This window comes from Typopeltis vanoorti, chromosome 10, assembly GCF_054136105.1.
Source record: "Typopeltis vanoorti isolate ZY-2024b chromosome 10, IOZ_Tvanoo_1.0, whole genome shotgun sequence".
Lineage (NCBI taxonomy): Eukaryota > Metazoa > Arthropoda > Arachnida > Uropygi > Thelyphonidae > Typopeltis > Typopeltis vanoorti.
In genome coordinates this window covers 99,202,250-99,221,962 of record NC_143558.1, presented here as the reverse complement: position 1 = coordinate 99,221,962, position 19,713 = coordinate 99,202,250, and the positions used below count along the sequence as shown (strand labels likewise).

Genomic DNA, 19,713 nt, shown 5'->3' with positions numbered 1-19,713 from the left:
CCACTCTTAAGTACCTGTCCCACTGCAAGACTTTCATTAATCAGCCAAGCTAATGGCAAATGAGTTCCATAGTACAGTCCTTTAAAATATGTGGTTAAATTCTATCTATTTGCCCTGCCTTTCAGACATTTAGTCTACTCAGTATCAGGAATGCATTCCTTTCATTCACTTCTAACACTTCACCACTCGTTATCCTTCTAGGAATAAAGCCTGCTATACCAGAATGAAACACTGTAATAAAGTGATCATTATATAGCTCAATAGTCATCTACTTTGGTTACCCGATTCCCATTTCCATCTAATAAGGTAATCCATCCACTATCATTTTTTCTCCACATTTTTCACCACACAGTGAAAAAACTCCTTGGGATTCTCCTTGAAATGCCATCTTCTCATATATTCTAAATTTTTTCTCCTTACAATACCAGTCACTTTCCTAGCCTCAGCCTATATTCCTCATGCAACTGTTCTCCACCTCTCTCTTTATGTCTTCCATAATCTTTTTTCTTCTGCAATTTCCCTTTTATTTCTCTTGTCAACAACTTTTTCTTAAGTATCGCATATGCACTACTTATCACTCCTCCTTCAAATTCTTTCATCCATTGTGCTGCTGCAAGCTGGTTTCTAAGTCTATGGTAGTTGTCTAGTTTATAATTCCATACAAATTATTTCTGTTTTGATATCGCCACATGCCAATTAATTCTCCACGGTCATGGTCGCTCTCACAAACAGCTGACAGGGGGTAAGTATGACATCTCAGGATTTTTGTGCAAAAGGTTTTATTTTTGATGTACAATTGCTGGGCATTGTGTGATATTTGACTTGAGTCAGATTCTGAGCCATATTTTTTGGAATATTGACATCAGAAACAGAAAATGAGCATACATATGACAGAAGATAAGAACTATTATGAAATTCCACTGGCCATGTAGCCATAATGTGCAGAAACAACCCTCTTTTATTTACATGGCTAGAGATCATTATCAGTTAATTAAAAAAAAAAATTAAAATCAGCATTAGTGGTGCCCAATTTGATATCTGCAATAAGAGATGAAATTATTGAAATCAATAATATATGAAGTTATTGCCTGGAGTAGGGTATTGTTACAGGCAAACTTGAAGCAGAAATTGAGATGAATGTGAGCCATTCATATACTTGAGATTTTAGGCCATCGTTATTGTCAAGATTAAGATTGCTGATTAGAATTTCATAGGGTTCTTTAAATTTGCATTCATATGCACTTTGTTATGATATAAGGAACATTTCCAAGCAGTTTGCTGTGGGATCTACTGCATAATCAGAAATACCTGGTTTTCCATAATTATTAAATTTGATATGTCATTTGTGTTCCTTTTTTTGGATTGGAATTTAAAATTCTCCACCAATTGCCTTCTCTAAGACTCTAGATCAGCATTTCTCAACGTGGGGCATACGCCCCACAGGGGGGGAAATTTGAATATTTTGGGTGGCAATTAGAAAATGATGTTCCATTTGTCACCTCATCACTGATATACTCAAAACACTCACCATTGTTGGCAAGGGGTGGGGGGGACATCAAAATCTTTGAGGCATCGAGGTGAGGCATGATCCAAAAAATTGGGAAATACTGCTCTAGACAGTAATTTCAGATATTATATATTTGAAATAATTTTAGCTTTTATTTCAGATATTGATTAATGCTGCTGATTTTTGTTTTTTGACCTATTTAACTAATTATATAAATAACAGGACTATAGCTCTGATATGGTGTAATTTTTCTTCCATTAGAAGACAGGCTAGTACTGTTAGCCGAACAGTTGACCAAATTAGCAATACTTTTACATACTATTTGGATTATAATATAGCTTGTCTCTTTGCGTGTGTGTGTGTGTGTGTGTGTGTGTGTGTGTGTGTGTGTGTGTGTGTGTGTGTGTGTGTGTGTGTGTGTGTGTGTGTACTCTAGATAGTAACTTTAATATAAAGGATAAAACATTGAGTAATTATCTTGGTTTATATCAAATTAAAGATATTACTCTAACATGGGAGTTATCGGCATAATTTACCATAACAGAATTTCCATGTTTGGTTATGAGAGCAGAGCTTCCCGATTATGTAAAAAAGAAATTTAAAAAAATACTTTTTTTAATTTATTTCAAAGTCTACACAGTGCTGTTGTATAATAAGTATACAGTGTTTTGTGGTTAAAATCACATAAATGAAATAAACAATTAGAGGTAACAATTTAAACTTTTTGTTAAAAAATGTCTTAACTAACAGGATACTCACATTCTTATCTCGATTTCAGCACATTCATGCTACATGAATATGATCCTAATGTTCCTTATCTCAACATTATAATACACTATATTCCATTTTCACTAAACAAAAACTGACGCAAAACTGACTTGATATGCCATAGCGATGACTTATGAAAATCTATCAAACATGATAATTCTTTATTAGTATTACATTAGTATTCTTTATTCCTCTCTTTACAAATAAATGTTGATGAATTTTGATGGCTAAATATATCCATTATTTTCTGTAAAAGCACAAAATCTTGTTAACAGCATTAGTATGCTCCAAAAGAAAAATTTTCCTATACAAAAAAATGCTTGGAAATATGAATGGTGGTGATCATGAAGGAAAGAAAATAAGAAAGCTTTACTCGGGATTTGTCAACATTGAATTAAACTAGATTTGTTTTATATCAGACCAACACCTATTTCAAAGAAAATTTTATTGGTTACTTTTATGTTAGTCTTCATATATTATCAGATACATTATTTAATACTCTGTCTTATCTTTGCATTATAATTTATAATTCAGTAGTTAACTATATTTTAATTTCTTTCATTATTAGAAATCTGCATTTTGCCTAAAGTCGAAGGACCATGTCTAGGAAATTTTCCACGCTGGTTTTATGATTACATGGATGGTCAGTGCAAAGAATTTATTTATAGTGGTTGTCAAGGCAACAGGAATAGGTTTGTCACTGCAGAGCAGTGTGAAAGGATTTGTAATGCAACTCATGTGGCAGGTTAGGAAAAACTTGTGCTCAAATATATTCATAATAACACAAATAATAAAAATACATAATAGTACAAATAATATGAACAAATAGTACAAATAATTCATAATAAAACAGTAATGCTAGGAAATTAAAAAGTACATGAGGAAAAAACTGCAGGTACTTATTTAGAAATTGAAAAAAAGCATTAACAAATTATAGATCAATCAGTATTTCAGGAGTGGTGGTAAAAGTACTGGAAAAAGAGGTCAAAAGAGAATTGAAGAATGGATGGATAAGAATATGATACTCTATGAGGGGCAACGGGCTTTGTGAAGAATCAGTCATCCCTTGATAATTTACTAAATTCTTATAATAATGACATGTGAGTTAGATGAAGGAATTTGCTACACAAAGATTCTGCTGGGTTTGCATAGGTGACAGAATACCACATTGAAATCTGTTATGCAAATTAAAACAAATGGAAATGAATATGACATCAGTTATGTGGATGAAGTGGCTGCTAGACAGATATAAAAAAACTGGTATATGGAGGAGAAGAGTCCAGGAGAAAGCAGGTGACTAGTACTGTATTGCCAATTTCTAAATTAAATAGTAATGCTAGTACCACTACTATTTAATTTGTACATAAATGATATAGGAAATAGTCTGAAAGGAAATATTCAGTTGTTTGCTGATGATGCAAAATTAGGTAGAGTAATAGTTAATCAAGATGATGTGGAGAGCTTGCAGGATGATTGTAAATAGGCTGTAAGTATGGGCAAAATATACTGAGTATCAGTTGATCTGGAGAAATGTCAAGTTATGCATTTTGGGATAAATTACAAGGCTGTGAAGTACAGTGCCATCAATGTGTATCACATTGATGGCACTGTACTTCAGGAAATAGATGAAGCTAGGGATTTAGGGGTGATGGTAGACAGAGAGTTGAAGTTTAGAGGGCATATTGCTATGGATGGTATGGTAGCTCATAAGATTACTTGGCTATTGAAGAACACAATAACAAGTAGTGATCAGAAAGTTATTCCATTTTATAAGGCCATAATACATCCACATCTAGATTACTGTGCTCACTTATGATCTCCTGCATTTCTTGAGAATGGGAAGTGGTGAAGAGGATTGAGGTGAGCAACCAAGAAGATAGTGAGGAGGTGGATTGCAGAAGCTGGTTGATAGGAGAAAAAGAGGGGATATGATAGAAACATTTATTTATTTATGCTTATGGCTACACGAAACTGGTAAGTGAAAAGTACAATCACAATTTACAGAAACAAATGATGAAAATCTTAACATATAAAAGTTCATTACATAAAAGGCACAACCTGCTTTCTAAGTTTTTCCTTTTTTTTTTTTAAAAATAAAGCAAAAGTAACTTGTCATAATCGAGCCAGAGACAATTATCATCCTGCTGCAACAAGTATGACAAGGCTGCATGTTCTCATAACACTTCACAACATAAATGTAACTGTATCCAAGGTTTAATCATCATCATCTTCTAACATGAGTTGGAGTTCTGCTGATACTATGATGAGGACTATGAGAGCGACTATGAGAATAATGTCTTTGTGGAGAGACATGACCGTGATCTTCTGTTTCCTCCATAACCACCACCACCATACCAACTACAGGTCAAGGTCCAGGCTGGAAAGCCAATTCAAGGCCTCATCCCTCACCTTGTGGATGTCCTGTAGGCCACCACCGTGAAATTGGCTCCTTGCGCAGTCATGCACAATATGAGTAATTGTCTGAGCATGGGAGAACAATCACAGTAAGGGTGATCTGACAGTCCCCATCTATGTAGAAGGTAGCCACATCTGCCCTGACTAGTTCTGATCCTGTTTATTGATGACCAGATCTTCCTAGGAAGACCAAAACCATGCTGCGGAGCACAGGGATCTTCTACCAGGAAGCCGTTTGTTGGGAGATTGTTGGACCAGTATTCTCTCCATATGTCAGATATTGATGGCAGCGCAGCTGAAGAGAGTTTGTCCATGGACCAGATAGGCTTTCTAGATTTGAGGCGAAGACTAGATGGGTTTATGAGAGAGTCTGGTGTAGGGGCAGGAGTGGGTTGCTCATTGCTTTATTAAATTCCTTAATCTAGGCATATTTTCTCCGTATGTGTGGTGGAGCAATGTTAGATAGACCAGGCAGCCAGAAGAGAGGGGTGCTTCTCACTGTCCCACTAATTGTGCGCATGGTAGAGTTTAGCTTGGTGTCTATAATGTTAGTGTGTGTACTTCTTTCCAGACAGTGGCACAATATTCTGCTGCAGAGAATACGAGGGCTAGTGCAGACGACCTTAGGACTTCTGCACCACAACCCCAGGTTGTTCCAGCAAGCCTTGAAATGATATTATTTCTGGTTTTAATTTTATTGGAGAGGGTGATGATGTGCCTTTTATAGGTTAGGCTTCTGTCCAGGCTCACTCCAAGGTATTTTGGGTTCTTATCGTGTTATTATCGTAGTTATTATCGTGTTCTACCATTTTTCCTCAGAAAGAAAGGTTGAGTTGTCGATTCGGTTCTGTATTATATAGGTGAAATACTGAGGACACTGTTTTCGTTGGATTTGACTTCAAGTACCACTGCTTGAAGTACTCTTCCAGGGTGTTTGGGTCTGTATTCAAGGTTGATTCTAGGTTGGTAAAGGAGGTGGATTGATGTAAGATCGCTAGGTCATCGGCGTACATATACTTGCTTGATCTGGTATGAGGTAGATCATACACATAGATGTTAAAAAGTATAGGGGATAACACAGAGCCCTGAGGAAGACCGTTGTGAAGGAATCTGGGCCTGCTCTTTTTTTTGCCAATATGGACCCGGATCTTTCTGTTGGAGAGAATAGATTCAAAAAGTTGTAAAGTTTTTTTACATTTTATAATATTTCCTAGTTTTAGGAGGAGGCCCCTGATCCAGACAGTGTCATAAGCAGATGTTAGATCAATGAAAGTGGCTCTACATTTAAGTTTCTTCTTGAAGCCTGCTTAAATTTGAGTTGTCAGGGCCAGGACCTGGTCACAGCAACTTCTTCCTCACCTGAAGCCAGCTTGTTCAGTTGGGAGTGATCTTTTGATGAGTGGTGAAATTCTTTTAAGGAGAATTCTTTCAAAGAATTTAAAGGTGGTGCAAAGCAAGGAGATAAGTCATAGGTTTTTTCACTTCATTTGGATCTTTCCCTGGTTTGGGCACGGCAATTATTTTGGCTTCCCGCCACAACTTTGGTAGTTTACCAGTCATGATGATTTCTGAGAAAAGGGCAGCCAGCCCTGTTTGGCCATGTTGACCAAGATGTTTTAGAAGCTCAGGGAGTATACCATCCACTCCTGAAGCTTTGCCATTCTTAGTAAGTTTTAAGGCTATTTGTACCTCTTCCCGAGATACTGGGTGTACGAGTTCAGGAAGCTTGGGTTCTAGGATTTGTCTGATGAAAGCCTGTACAGCAGTTTTCCTGGTAAAGCTGGGATGAATCTTGGAGGTTTTCAATAAATGGCTAGCCATTTGATCAGGAGTTATTTCTATTGTTCTGTTGTTTTGTGTGTCGTTGACTCTGCTCCACCTAATTTTCTCAGAAGTGACCAGCTTCTCCGACTAGATGTGACAAAATCGAGTTCATTGATGGTTGAGATCCATCTTTCCTTTCTGTTTTTATCCAGGGTTGATATGAGCTCCTTAGCAATAGTTGGATCTTCAGTTTCCTCATATTTGGCTAGGAGTTCCTCACTTTCTTTACTCCAACATGGGATATATTGTTTTCTGTAGCCTCTAGGGATAGAGGCTTTTGCTGCAGATTTGAGTAGTTTAACAAATCTAGGATAGCAATTAGAAGTGGGTGGAATTGCTCTAATGATTTGCTCAATTTATTTCTGAAATGCAGTCCAGTTGGACCTGCAGAGATTCCATCTAACGATTGGTATTCCGCTGATGACTGGGATTGATGTTCCTATCTCTATTAATGTAGGATGATGTTGACCATTAGGGAATCTGTTAAGGATGGTTCTGGTTGGTGGAAGAGGGTGGTCTTCAGAGACTTTAGTGACTATGCACAGATCTGAGGTGTAGGTTCTGTTCCATCTGGCTGAGTAAAGAGTGCTGTCCTGTTTGGCATCATAATTCAAATACAAGTTATATGTATCCATCCAGTTAGCTAGATTATTACCATTCCGGTTGTTAGAGGAATAACCCCACATGGGGTGATGGGAATTGAAGTCACCAACATGGATAGCAGGGTGAGGAGGAGGTCAGTCCATCTGATCAGGCCAGGATTGCGATGGAGGTTTGTAGACATTGTAGATGGTGATATTTTGAACTTTAATACCCATGGAGTATTCTGTATCAGGAACACTTTGGGTTATATCCTTGAAACCAGGCCCGATATAGGTGGCAGTTATAAGACATGAGAATGAGACCTGGGATCTTTAGTCTATTGAGGGCTGTGTCAGGCACATGGGTTTCCTGGGGAGTCAAGACATCAATTGCTTTATCTTTGGCTATTTTGCCAGTGACTTTGGCTTTGGATTTAGATATCCCTTCTATGTTTAGGGAACATATCTTGAGGTAGTGTTGATTAGGGGACTGTAACATATTTTTCGAAGCTTGCCCTCCACCTAAACAAGCAACACGATCCTTGTAATTCCGGGTAATGATCGAGCCGGCATGGAACTTTTTATGTTTTGTATTCATCATAACTGTAAGTAGTCCAGGAGGCTTGGAAACCTTTGGATGCCATGTTTGAGACATTAGCTTCATGTTGCCTGTGATTCATCTCTGGGGCTTCTTTTGTCTGAAGCACCAACAATATACCACAAGGCAACACTACTGGTGGTGGTGGTGGGGGCACGGGAAGGCTGTCTCAACCCCCCCCCATAGAAACATTTAAGTTACTTAAAGGATTTCATAGGATTGATGTAAGAGAAATGTTTTAGAACTTGGCTGCAAAACGATGGTGCAAAATGAGAAGTCATCCCTCGAAGTTGAGTAAAGGCATAGTTAGTAGGTGATGTGAGGACTACATTTTTCACTTGGAAAGGAGTGAATGAATGGAATGGGTTACCAGCGTCAGTTATGAGTGCTTTGTCTGTTGAAAGATGAAAAAGAGATACAAAAAATTAAAACAGAACAAAACATAACATATCAGGATGCAAAAAGAAAGCTAGCCACCATTACACCTGTTCTACCATCCTCTTATGTTGAAAAAGTAACAATTAAAAAAATGCCAACAGCAACTCAAATATGCATGTCTATTCCACTATTTGATAATTTCACCATATCTGAACTTTACGATCGCAAGTGCTTCTCTGTTGAGTGCATTAATCACAAGACCTATGGCCTCACTCCAGAGACAACTTCAAAAATGGTCCCATTCAATGAAAACTCATCTGTCAAAAAAATTATGCTGACGTATCATAGGACATCTTCAGTACAGTTAATCTAAACAAGAAGATGTCCTATGATACTTAGGATGAAATATTTACTTATTAAAAAATATTATTACTGTGTGGTTATGTGTGTTTAGTCATGAGTGCTCCACAGGTTTCATTATGCAACATGGAATATTATATCTCTTGTTATTATCACTATACTGTTATTATTATTATTTTCTTGACCCCCATGGAGTCATTAAGACTCATTGTGGGGGGGGTCAACACTATGAATACAAAGTGTATCATACCACTCCTTAAAAATATCCACTGTCTGCACATTCAGCACTCTCTCAGGAAATGCATTCCATGCTCCTATCCCTCTCCATGCAAAAAACTTATTTCTTACTCTTTTACTCACCATCTTCTTTTGCAACTTCCAGAGATAGCCTCTTGTCCTTGTTCCTTTCCCTCGTCCTACCATGTGGAAAATCTACTCAATGTTAATACAATAATAACCCTTCAATGGCTTAAACGTCTCGATCATATCCCCCATTTTCCTTCAATGCACCAAATTCTGTAGTCTGCATGCTCTCAGTCTATCCTCATAATCAACATTGTATAGTCCTGACATCATTTAAGTTATCCATCTCTGCATCATCTCCAAGGTTACTTCAGCCTATACATTAAAGATACCAAGCTATTATAAATATAAACCTGGTTTTAATCCATTTCCCAAGTAAGCAAACAGACAAGTAAATCAAGTTTGCAACTGCAAGTCTGGGTGATTCGTACGTAGTGCAAGTCTTAGGCAACTCGTGGTAAAGGTGGAATAAGCTCTGATCACTATTCTTGATATTTACCCTTAATGCAAGGCACATCTCCTTGAGGAGATGTATGATGCTATGCATTAAGGGCAAGGAGCCACTACCCAGACCGGTTTCGACCTTTATTGAGGTCTCATCAGTGGGAGCCAGGCTTAGAAATACCAAGCTTTAAGTAATACAGAGCTTATAAATATTTTACCAAAACAAGTTACCATAATGTGCTTTGACCTTATTTAATAAAAATCTCAGGATGAGAAATAGATGTAGAAAGTTTTTTACCTTGGGTATAATATACATTAAAGATACCAAGCTATTTTAAATATAAACCTGTTTTAATCCATTTCCCAAGTAAGTAAACAGACAAATAAGTCAAGTTTGCACCTGCAAGTAGTGCAAGTCTGGGATGATCCGTACATAGTGCAAGTCTTAGGCAACTCATTCTTAGGCAACAGAGCTTATTCCACCTTTACCACGAGTTGCCTAAGACTTGCACTATGTACGGATCATCCCAGACTTGCACTACTTGCAGGTGCAAACTTGACTTATTTGTCTGTTTACTTACTTGGGAAATGGATTAAAACCAGGTTTATATTTAAAATAGCTTGGTATCTTTAACGTATATTATACTCAAGATAAAAAACTTTCTACATCTATCTCTCATCCTGAGATTTTTATTAAATAAGGTCAAAGCACCTTATGGTAACTTGTTTTGGTAAAATATTTATAAGCTCTGTGTTACTTAAAACTTGATATTTCTAAGCCTGGCTCCCACTGATGAGATCTCAATAAAAGTTGAAACTGGTCTGGGTAGTGGCCCCTTGCCTTTAATGCATAGCATCATACATCTCCTCAAGGAGATGTGCCTTGCATTAAGGGTAAATATCAAGAATAGTGATCAGAACTTATTCCACCTTTACCACGAGTTGCCTAAGACTTGCACTATGTACGGGTCACCCAGACTTACACTAATTGCAGGCGCAAACTTGACTTACTTGTCTGTTTGCTTACTTGGGAAATGGATTAAAACCAGGTTTATATTTAAAATAGTTTGGTATCTTTAATGTATATATTATACCCAAGGTAAAAAACTTGTTACTTCATCCTGTTCAAATCCCAGTGACCAGATAGGAGCACAAAAATCCAGATATAGTCTGATCAAAGCTTTATACAATGGGACCAGCACACTTTTATATCTCATTGTTAATGTTCTCCTCAACATTGCCACAATTCTCTCAGATGTCTACAACCTGTGCAACATATGCCTGGAACTTGGAATCTCTATTTACAGTCACCCCAAAATCCTTTGCTTAGTCCACTTCTTTTAGTATAACTGTACCTATTCATCCTCCAAGTCAATACTGCATCATGGTCATCCTCACTATGGGTCATTCAAACCCAAACTCTCAATACTCGTGTTTCCTTCACTACATGCTGCCTAAGACAGTTGCCCTCAAGAAATCCAAAAAATTCAGTTGCCTTATTACTGCATGGTGTCTCCTCTACCCAGTGTACATTCACTATAGTTAAAGTGTTCCCCATAATTATCTCTCACTTTGTGCTTACAAAAATAATTTGACTAAACATTTCCTGCTTATCACCATCCATATTCAATGGTATGCAGCAACATCACACTGAATATCTTGTCTTATAAACATCCATCTCACACTACATACTTTCAAAGCCATTAGACTTATCTCCAATATGATTTTCCACCCTAAGAGCACACAGTTCTCTTATCATAAGTAACACTCCACCACCACATTTACCTTCCCTGTCCTGCTGAAATATGCTATATCATTTGATTTCTATATATGTTAGAACATCCTTCTCAGCTAACCAAGTTTCACTGATACCAACAACCTTTGGAGAGAGTGAATCAATCAATGCCACAAACTCATTCCCTTTATTCTTAATGCGATTATCATTTGTATACAGAAAAACCAGTGTGTTGCCAGCTTTCTTGTAGCTGTTATTACTTCCCTCATACTACACCTGGCTCTGTAATATAGTGTACACCCCATTATTTCTCATGCCACCATGAAAAATAATGGGGTGTACATTATATATCCTTAAGGCCATTCCTGCAACATTCCACTTGTGCAATTCTATTTTTCTTGTCCCAACACACTTGCTTACCCAGAAAACAACAGTCTTTCCAAATGTCTGCAATCTTCTTCATTCAAATGTAATCCATCTCTTGCATAGCACCTTTCTCTCCTCAAATGTACTCCACACATCCACATATTCCAGACCTCTTTTCCTGCATATTCTTGTTACCATCTGATTCATCATCACTGCTCTTCTCTTCCACTCTGCATTATCATACTGGGGCACTCACTCGGCATCTTTCCTTGGGTACATTTCTGCTGCACTCTGTCTAACAGTAACCCCAAATCTTGTGCTACATGATTCACGCTACCTCTCAGGTCATTCGTCCTAACCATTGCTGTCATATCCTTCACATTTTCACCTCTCTTCACCACCAGTGCCACATTATCTGTCATTCCACCTGGCCAGCACTAATCTGGCACTGTACTCTGCATACCCTGAATCATCTAATCTTCAATCAACATTCATCGTTTTTCCCTCTCATCTCTGTATCCCCTGCCTCCAGACTCTCTCATCTTTCTGCAATTTCCTCTCTTCCACTGTCTCTACTATTCTCTCACCTTCCTCTCTCCCTTGCTCTCTGATGGTGTTCTCGTACATCCACTCTCATTCCTCTGACACTAGCCAACCTCTCTATTTTCCCAAGATCTTCATCATCATGCTCAACTCAGTCTTCATTTCTGTCATCTCCTTTCTCAGCAGTTCTATTTCTCTCTCCATACATTCTGCTTCAGTTACCATTTACACACACACACACACACACACACACACACACACGCACACACACACACACACAGCGATCATGTCCATAAGACAAACTATCTCTGTTCACTAACTACCCAGGGCTAAATCTATATGTAGGTCTTCAACATTCTCTCCATCCTCCAACACACTACTGGCATCTACAAACTGAAAATTACCCATTTCCAAAGCACTATCTCTGTCGCTACTAAATCCCAAGATGGAGACACTCGTGTCTCCCAGCACCTCCCACTGCCTACATTTCATGCACACATACACCTCCCCATCTCTCACCTGCCACATTTTTAAACAACAGGATGCATACATAATGCATGCATAGAAAGCTACAAAATCATCAGCTAGGTTACTAGTGATGTAGTCTTTAAATGGGGGATGGTTGCTATTATAAAAACTGGCAGCCACCATGTTGACTATGATTGCTACATGTGGAGACAATACTGAGATCTTAAAATCCTGACTAAATATCACGTAATTATATAAAAAAATTGTCAGTTCAAATAGCATAAACTTAAAAACCAGTATTGTCATGAAATAAACACAATTATATCTTTCCTTACTAATAATACTTATTTTTTTTAGCAGCTCGAGTCATTCATTGCATCTGTCTTCATGCACTAGCAGTGCTCTCAGTATCTTAGCGTTGTTATTATTCACTATCTAATAATAATTGTCTGGACACTTTAGCAATTTACAATTGATACCAGCAGGTGAGCCCTAATATTGGATATGTCCACTTTTGTCTTCCACCTCTTGCACCCTTTGAAGAAGGCTTTTCTTTTAATGTGTGGCAGGCATCAGGTGGAATTTGTCTCCATTCTTCCATCAAAAGCAGCACTGAGTTTAGCAACAGATAGAGGACGTGCTGCTCTGGACCTCAATTGCTGCTCCAATTCATCCCACAGGTGTTCGATGGGGTTGAGGTCAGGACTCTGCACAGGCCAGGGCAGTTGTTTAACACCCATCTCTTCATACCATTCCATAACAGCTGCAGCTTTGTGGCATGGGGCATTGTCGTCTAGATAGTAACATGGATCTATTCCATAAAATTTCCACAGTATAGACAGCACCTGATTATCCATAACAGCGTTTCTCAACCTTTCTAAGCCCAAGGACCAGTAAAATGCCTAAAACAATTCTGCGGACCACTAAGTTACAAAGGCATAGCTGGGGGGGGAGTGAGAGATCTGCTCCTGGTGGTTCCTTTTTTTGGCATTTATGAAATCTTGCCATACTGTCTATAAAATGGCAACTGAGTGATGAAATACACTTTGACAATGTTATGGACGATTTTGCGAACAGAAAAGCAAGAAGAATAACATTTTGGAATGTTGGAATTAAAGTTTTACTTCAAAAATAAACACAGTGTTTTTAATTTATTTCCCTATATGCCGTTTTGATTTTTTGTAATTTTTTTTAAAAAACCTATGTAGGAATTACCAACATTTTGAAAAAACTGTGCCATTTCTTAATTATTTAATTAAATTGGAAGTAAACGATTAAAAGTGTATCATCATTGAACAAAGTTTTAATTTCTATTTAACAAATAAATAAGACGATATAATTATTTACTACTTACTTTTAATGAGATGGTTCAGCTTCTCGGCCCTTGCAGAGTTGCTGGATATCTGGCTCAATATTTCGGCACACACACTAAGACGATTTCTGTATTTTGTTTTTATTTGAAGGAGCGATGAAAATCCTTTCTCACAAAGATAGGTTGTAGAAAGCTGCATGATGATTTTCAATGCTTCTTCAGATAATTCTGGAAATTCACTTCTCACTGAAGACGAGATCCAAAATCAAGCAAAACCAAGATCACAGAATTGTATTTTAAACCCACTGTCACTTGAAAGCTCAATTAACTGTTCCTTTTTCGATAACAAAAGGTCGTTCTCGTGACTGCAAGCCTGAAATGGATCGCGAACCCACAGAAATTTCTTATAAAAGTTATTTGGAAAATATGTTTCAAAATTCGGTTTCAGATTTTTGAGGTGATCACAAACCCTTTCCACAAACTCAGAATGAACAAAAATATCATTTTCCACTAAAAAGGATTCTAATGCTGGAAAAGGTGCAAATTGTCTGTCTTTTACATAATTAATCCATAAACCAGTTTTTTCTTGAATGCCTTTATTTTGTTGTAGGCATCAAGAACAGTTAAAAAAATTTCCCTGAAGGGAGAGATTTAGTTCATTGAATTTCGAAAAAATGGCTGAAAAATAGGATAGTGTTGATAACCATGCTTCGTCAACAAGGAGTGATGCAAAATCAGAATTACGTTCATTTACAAATAATAAAATCTTGCCTTAATTGAAATAACCTTGTTAGTACTTTGCCCCTGGAAAGCCAGTGAATTTCAGAATGAAGCAAAAGTTGTGTATATTCACTGCCCATTTCATCGCAGGGTACTGAAGATAACCTGTTATTTAATGGTTGAGCTTTAATAAAATTAACTAGCTTGACAGCGTTGTAAAGCACAGTTTTAAATTCTGATGGCATTCCTTTGGAGGCTAACACTTCCCTATGCATGAAACAATCCACCCAATTCATATCCAGAGCTACTTCTTTGACCTTAGAAACAACCCCACTATGCCTGCCTGTAAGAGAGCGAGCTCCATCTGAACAGAAGCCTATATGTTTTTCCCACTGGATCCCTTTGTGCATTATGTATTTATTGAGAGTGTGAAATATTTCTTCTCCAGTTGTTCGGGATGACAAAGTTCTACAAAACAGAATATCATCATGAATGTTATCATGCGCATATCTTACATAACATATTAACTGCGCATCATTTTGTAACATCAGTAGTCTCGTCTATTTGTAATGCATAATAAGGGCTTTTCTTAACTCTTTCGATTAACTGAGATTCTATGTCACCTGCCATATCGTTAATTCTGTGACTGACAGTGTTATTTGAAAGAGGAATGAAATCAATATCTTTTAGTAACTTGTTGCCAAACATAGTTTTTACCACATCTTTTATAGTTGTAAGTAGTAAATTTTCCCCGATAGAATGAGGTTTCCCTGTTTTCGCTATGCACAAACTTAAGAGATAGGATGCTTCTAGTGCTTTGCTATTAATGGAACTCATGACTGAAATTATCTTTCCCATGATTTAATGTCCCTAAGCATCGCTGAAAAAAATTCAGTTGGCTTATTTTTTACATCATAATGTTTAGTTTCTAAATGTCATTGGAGTTTCACAGGTTTCATGCACTCATTTGACAACACTTCATAACACCAAACGCATTGAGGTTTCTGTTCACTTTCATCTCCATACCAAGTAAACCCAAATTCCAAATATGAACTGTTATATTTCCTACTGTATTTTTTCTTTGAACTGCTTGTTTCTTCTACTTTAATAGTATCAGATTTACTCGCCGTTACAACACATGTATTACAATTAGGGTTAGCATTACTTGTTTCATTTGCCCTTCTTTTCAAAGTCCTAGTTCTAAGTCACTTTTCCATTATTAAAAAACGTTTGCGAAAAATATATAAATATATAAATACTGGCGTTAACTCATGACACACTTTGTTCAAATATTACTTAGCACTTCTGAAGATGCACTGAGCGTTGGTTGAAGGAAACCTTCAATAATGAAAATCAATACACGACAAGCAATTGGTTGAAATGTGGATAAAACACATGTTCACTTCAAATCTGACAAAACAGCAAGAGAAGGTGGAAGCAATAAAACTATTGTTGTTCACTTCACCCCTCTTTTATTATTCGTCATTCTGCCACTAAATTTGTAGTGGCAAAATGATGCATAATAAAAGATGAGTGAAGTGAACAACAGTATAGTTTTATTGCTTCTGCCTTTGAACATTCTGACGCTATTTGTTGGGTTTTTTTAAGGCTCTTTGATTTCAATAATTTTTACTTACTTATTAAATTTTAATATTTTTTTGTTTGGATAACTAAAAAATATATATTTATTTAATTAATTTAAGTCTGCCTATGGACCACCTGTCCCATCATCACAGACCACAGGTTAAGAAACACTGATCCAGAATATCAAGGTACTGAGCTCACAGACAACGACCAGTGATCCCACTCCAAGCCAGCTGAATGCACCCGACACCGTTACTCTACTACCACCAAACTTTAATGTGGGTACAACACACTATGGTAACAAGCATTTGCCAGGCTGCTTCCACATCCTGCCATAAGACTTGAAACAGGTTAACCTTAATTCATCATTCTAGAGTACTGTTTTCCACTGGTCAGTTGTCCAGTTCACTTGTTGCTTGCACCTTGCTTCTGCTTTTTTTCTGTGGAAACACAGTAAATGGAGTTCTTTTCGTACAGTATTGGTGCTCACCATGGTGTTACTGGCACTCTAGAATTCATCATGGATGATCTGTACTGATTGTAGCTGGTTTTGCATGCCACTTGTTTTAATGGCCTCCTGTCCCTGTCAGATTTTCAGCAGCCCTGGGTGTTTTCCTGCACTAGTAATGCCAGAACATCTCCATTTGTTGATCACATCACCAACTGTTGATTTTGGATGCTCCACTTGAGCAGCAATGACACATATGGACATGCCACCAATGTGACAGTTTACAATAATACCTCTCTCAAAGTCACTGAGTTCACGTCATGTTGCGATACCACCTGTGTTCAACTGCTACCATGAAATACTGCTTCCTACTATCTTTACACCAGTTTTTATGTTATTAACAGACCTGGAATGTTCCATAACTTCAAATAACAGCGATGTCAGGACAATTATTGGTAGATTGTGTAGAATACATTTTACATTATGATAATATAATGTTTTCTGATAAAAATTGATACGTACATAGCAGTACAAGGTGATTTAATGCATAAAGGCAAGGATGAGACAGGTATGAATGGCAGTCAGAGTCAGGATCAGAGAAACTGGAGTGGTTAGACCAAAGAGAGAGGTGTGGTATAGTGGCTAGAATAGAGAATGCTGATGCTGGTAGAATGGGCTCAAAGACACAAGGATTATTATGATTGTATACAAATATAAGGAGTATTTGAAATAAGAGAGCTGAGTTTGTCACATTAATTGAGTCAATATACCCAAAGATAATTGGTATATGTGAAACTTGGTTGTTTGAGGATGATGTGATGTCAGGAATAGAAATGGAAGGATATACAATTTTCTGGAAAATTGGAAATGAAAAGAGGAAGTGGAGTGCTGTTAATGATTGCAGAGGAATTGTGTACTATCAGTTTTCACTGAGTTTGGATATTGAGAGTACATGTGCAGATTTTGAATCTCTGTTGTGTGTGGTGAAGTTGAAATTAACAGGCTAGTATATCTGATAGGATGCTGTTATAGACCGGGTATTGCAGAGAACACCGATTATGAAATGTTTAGGCAAATTGGTTGGGCATGCAACACTGGCCTGGTTGCCCAGTGTTTAGTGTATCTACTCTGCAGCCAAAAGGCTCCAGGATTCGAATCCTACTATGGGCATGGATGTTTGTGATTATCTCTGAAAATATTATTTGTGGTGGTGTGCGATAGGTGGCATTGGTGTAGATACAACTCTCTATCTCCACCACTCAATCAAATGGTGGAGATGGAGAGTTGTAGAGTATGTGCCCTCCCCTAATGAGTCTTTTGACTCCCTGGAGGTGTCATGTAATAATAATAATAATGTAAAAAGATGGTAATCCTGATGGGAGACTTTAATTACAGGAATACACAATGGAAGGAGGAGATAGTATATGAGAACAAGGAAAGTGAGTTTGTTGAATTTCTGACGGATAAATATGTTAAGCAGCATGTGACTCGAGCAACTAGAGGCTTTAATGTTTTGGATTTGGCAATATCTTCAACCTCATAGCCATCATTTGTATTCATAATCATTCTTCTTTTTACTTGCCCCATATCGAAAAACTCCCAAGGATTTTTCTTAGCCTGATTTGTTAATTTTTTGTTTGTACTGCATGGAAATTTGTCAACACATTTGGAAGATAATGTACTGACCTAGAGATTGAAAAACATCATTATTCATCCCATTTCCAAAAAAAATCAAATCCCAGAGATTGTGAGAATTACAGAACCATTGCTTTAATTTCACATGCAAGTAAAATTATGCTAAAAGTGATCCAACAAAGGCTGGAGCCATATGTGGATAGAGAAATGCCATAAGAACAGTAGAGGAACTAGAGACCATATAGAAACTTCCAACATCCACTCTCACTATGACATGTTTCCCTGTCCATTCAGTATGTCACTATGACATCATTCCCTGTCCTCATTATCTTTCTCACTTCACCTCTTAGTTCTGATCTCTTGCTTTCATCACGCACTGCACCTTCATCTAGCAACAGTTTATGCAATTCATCGCTTTTGATTAATGTTTTTATAATGTTTAATGTTTCCATTCTTCCATATCCTAAAGATTTTATTATTATTATTATTATTATTCAGGCCTCCATGGAATCAAAAGACTCATTGTGGGAGGTCCTTCCTAAGAAACACAAAGTCTATCGAGACTCATCGAGGGGAGGTCCCCCCTAAGAAACACAGTCTATCATACCACTCCTTAAACTCATTGACTGTTCTCGCTCTCACCACTCCATCAGGCAATGCATTCCATGGTTCAACCACCTTCCATGCAAAGAAACCACTCCTCACTCTCTTGCAAACAGTTTCCTTTTGTAACTTCCAGGGATGGCCTCTTGTCATCACTCCTTCCCGCTGTTCAACCAAGCGAAAGAACTCCCCAGTGTCAACCCTGTAACCACCTCTCAACAGTTTAAAAGTCTCAATCATATCATCCCTCCTTCCTCTAACCACCAAACTCTGCAGTCCACATTCCCTCATCCGATCCTCATAGCTAACATGGTACATTCCTAAAAACATCTTTGTTATCTGCCTTTGTACCCTTTCCACAGTTAATTTATCCCCTTCAAATCCTGGGGACCAAATCTGAGAACAGTAGTCTAAGTGTGGTCTGATCAGAGACTTATACAACGGAATGATAACCCTTTTATCTCTGCAGGTCAGAGTCCTTCTCATAATTGCAGCACAATCCTCTATGTTGCCTTCACCACCTTTGTAATATGTCCCCTAAATTTCAGGTTTCTATCAATTATCAACCCGCAGATCTCTTGTCTCCCCTACTTCCTCCAGTATAACTCCTCCCATAGAGTATGCAATGTCCTATCGATGTTTCCCAAACCTCAAGACCTTCCATTTTGCTGCATTAAACCGACATCCCATTCATTCACCCATCTATCTAGCTTATTCAAATCCTCTTGCAGGGCTACCACATCTGCACTATTACTAATAATCCTTCCCAGCTTTGCATCATCTGCAAACAACTGAATATCCCCTTGCAATCCACTGGCAATGTCATTGATATAAAGGTTAAACAATATAGGTCCCAGTACTGAGCCCTGTGGGACACCACTTGTAACCCTCTGCCTCCTTTAAACTGTCCCGCCATACACAACTCTGTGATACCTATCGGACAGCCAATCCTGAATCCAGTTGATCAATCTGACATCCAGACCCATTTGCTGCAACTTAAATATCAGCTTATCATGTGGCACCCGGTCAAATGGCTTCACTAAGTCTAAGAAAATGGCAGTATATGCCTTTCCCCTCATCTAATGCTCTTGTAACTTTATTATAAAAGGCTAGCATATTGC

General features: G+C 37.7%; 1 protein-coding gene across 3 annotated transcripts in view; it reads left to right on the top strand.

Annotated features, from left to right (window-relative positions):
- Window positions 1-19,713, top strand: part of LOC150102627 (papilin-like) — an 843,028-nt gene that overhangs the window by 620,725 nt on the left and 202,590 nt on the right. For all 3 annotated transcript variants that reach the window (XM_090399411.1, XM_090399410.1, XM_090399409.1), the window contains one exon: window positions 2,844-3,020. In XM_090399411.1, coding sequence (XP_090255537.1) covers window positions 2,844-3,020 — 177 coding nt within the window. The remainder of the gene's footprint in view (window positions 1-2,843; window positions 3,021-19,713) is intronic.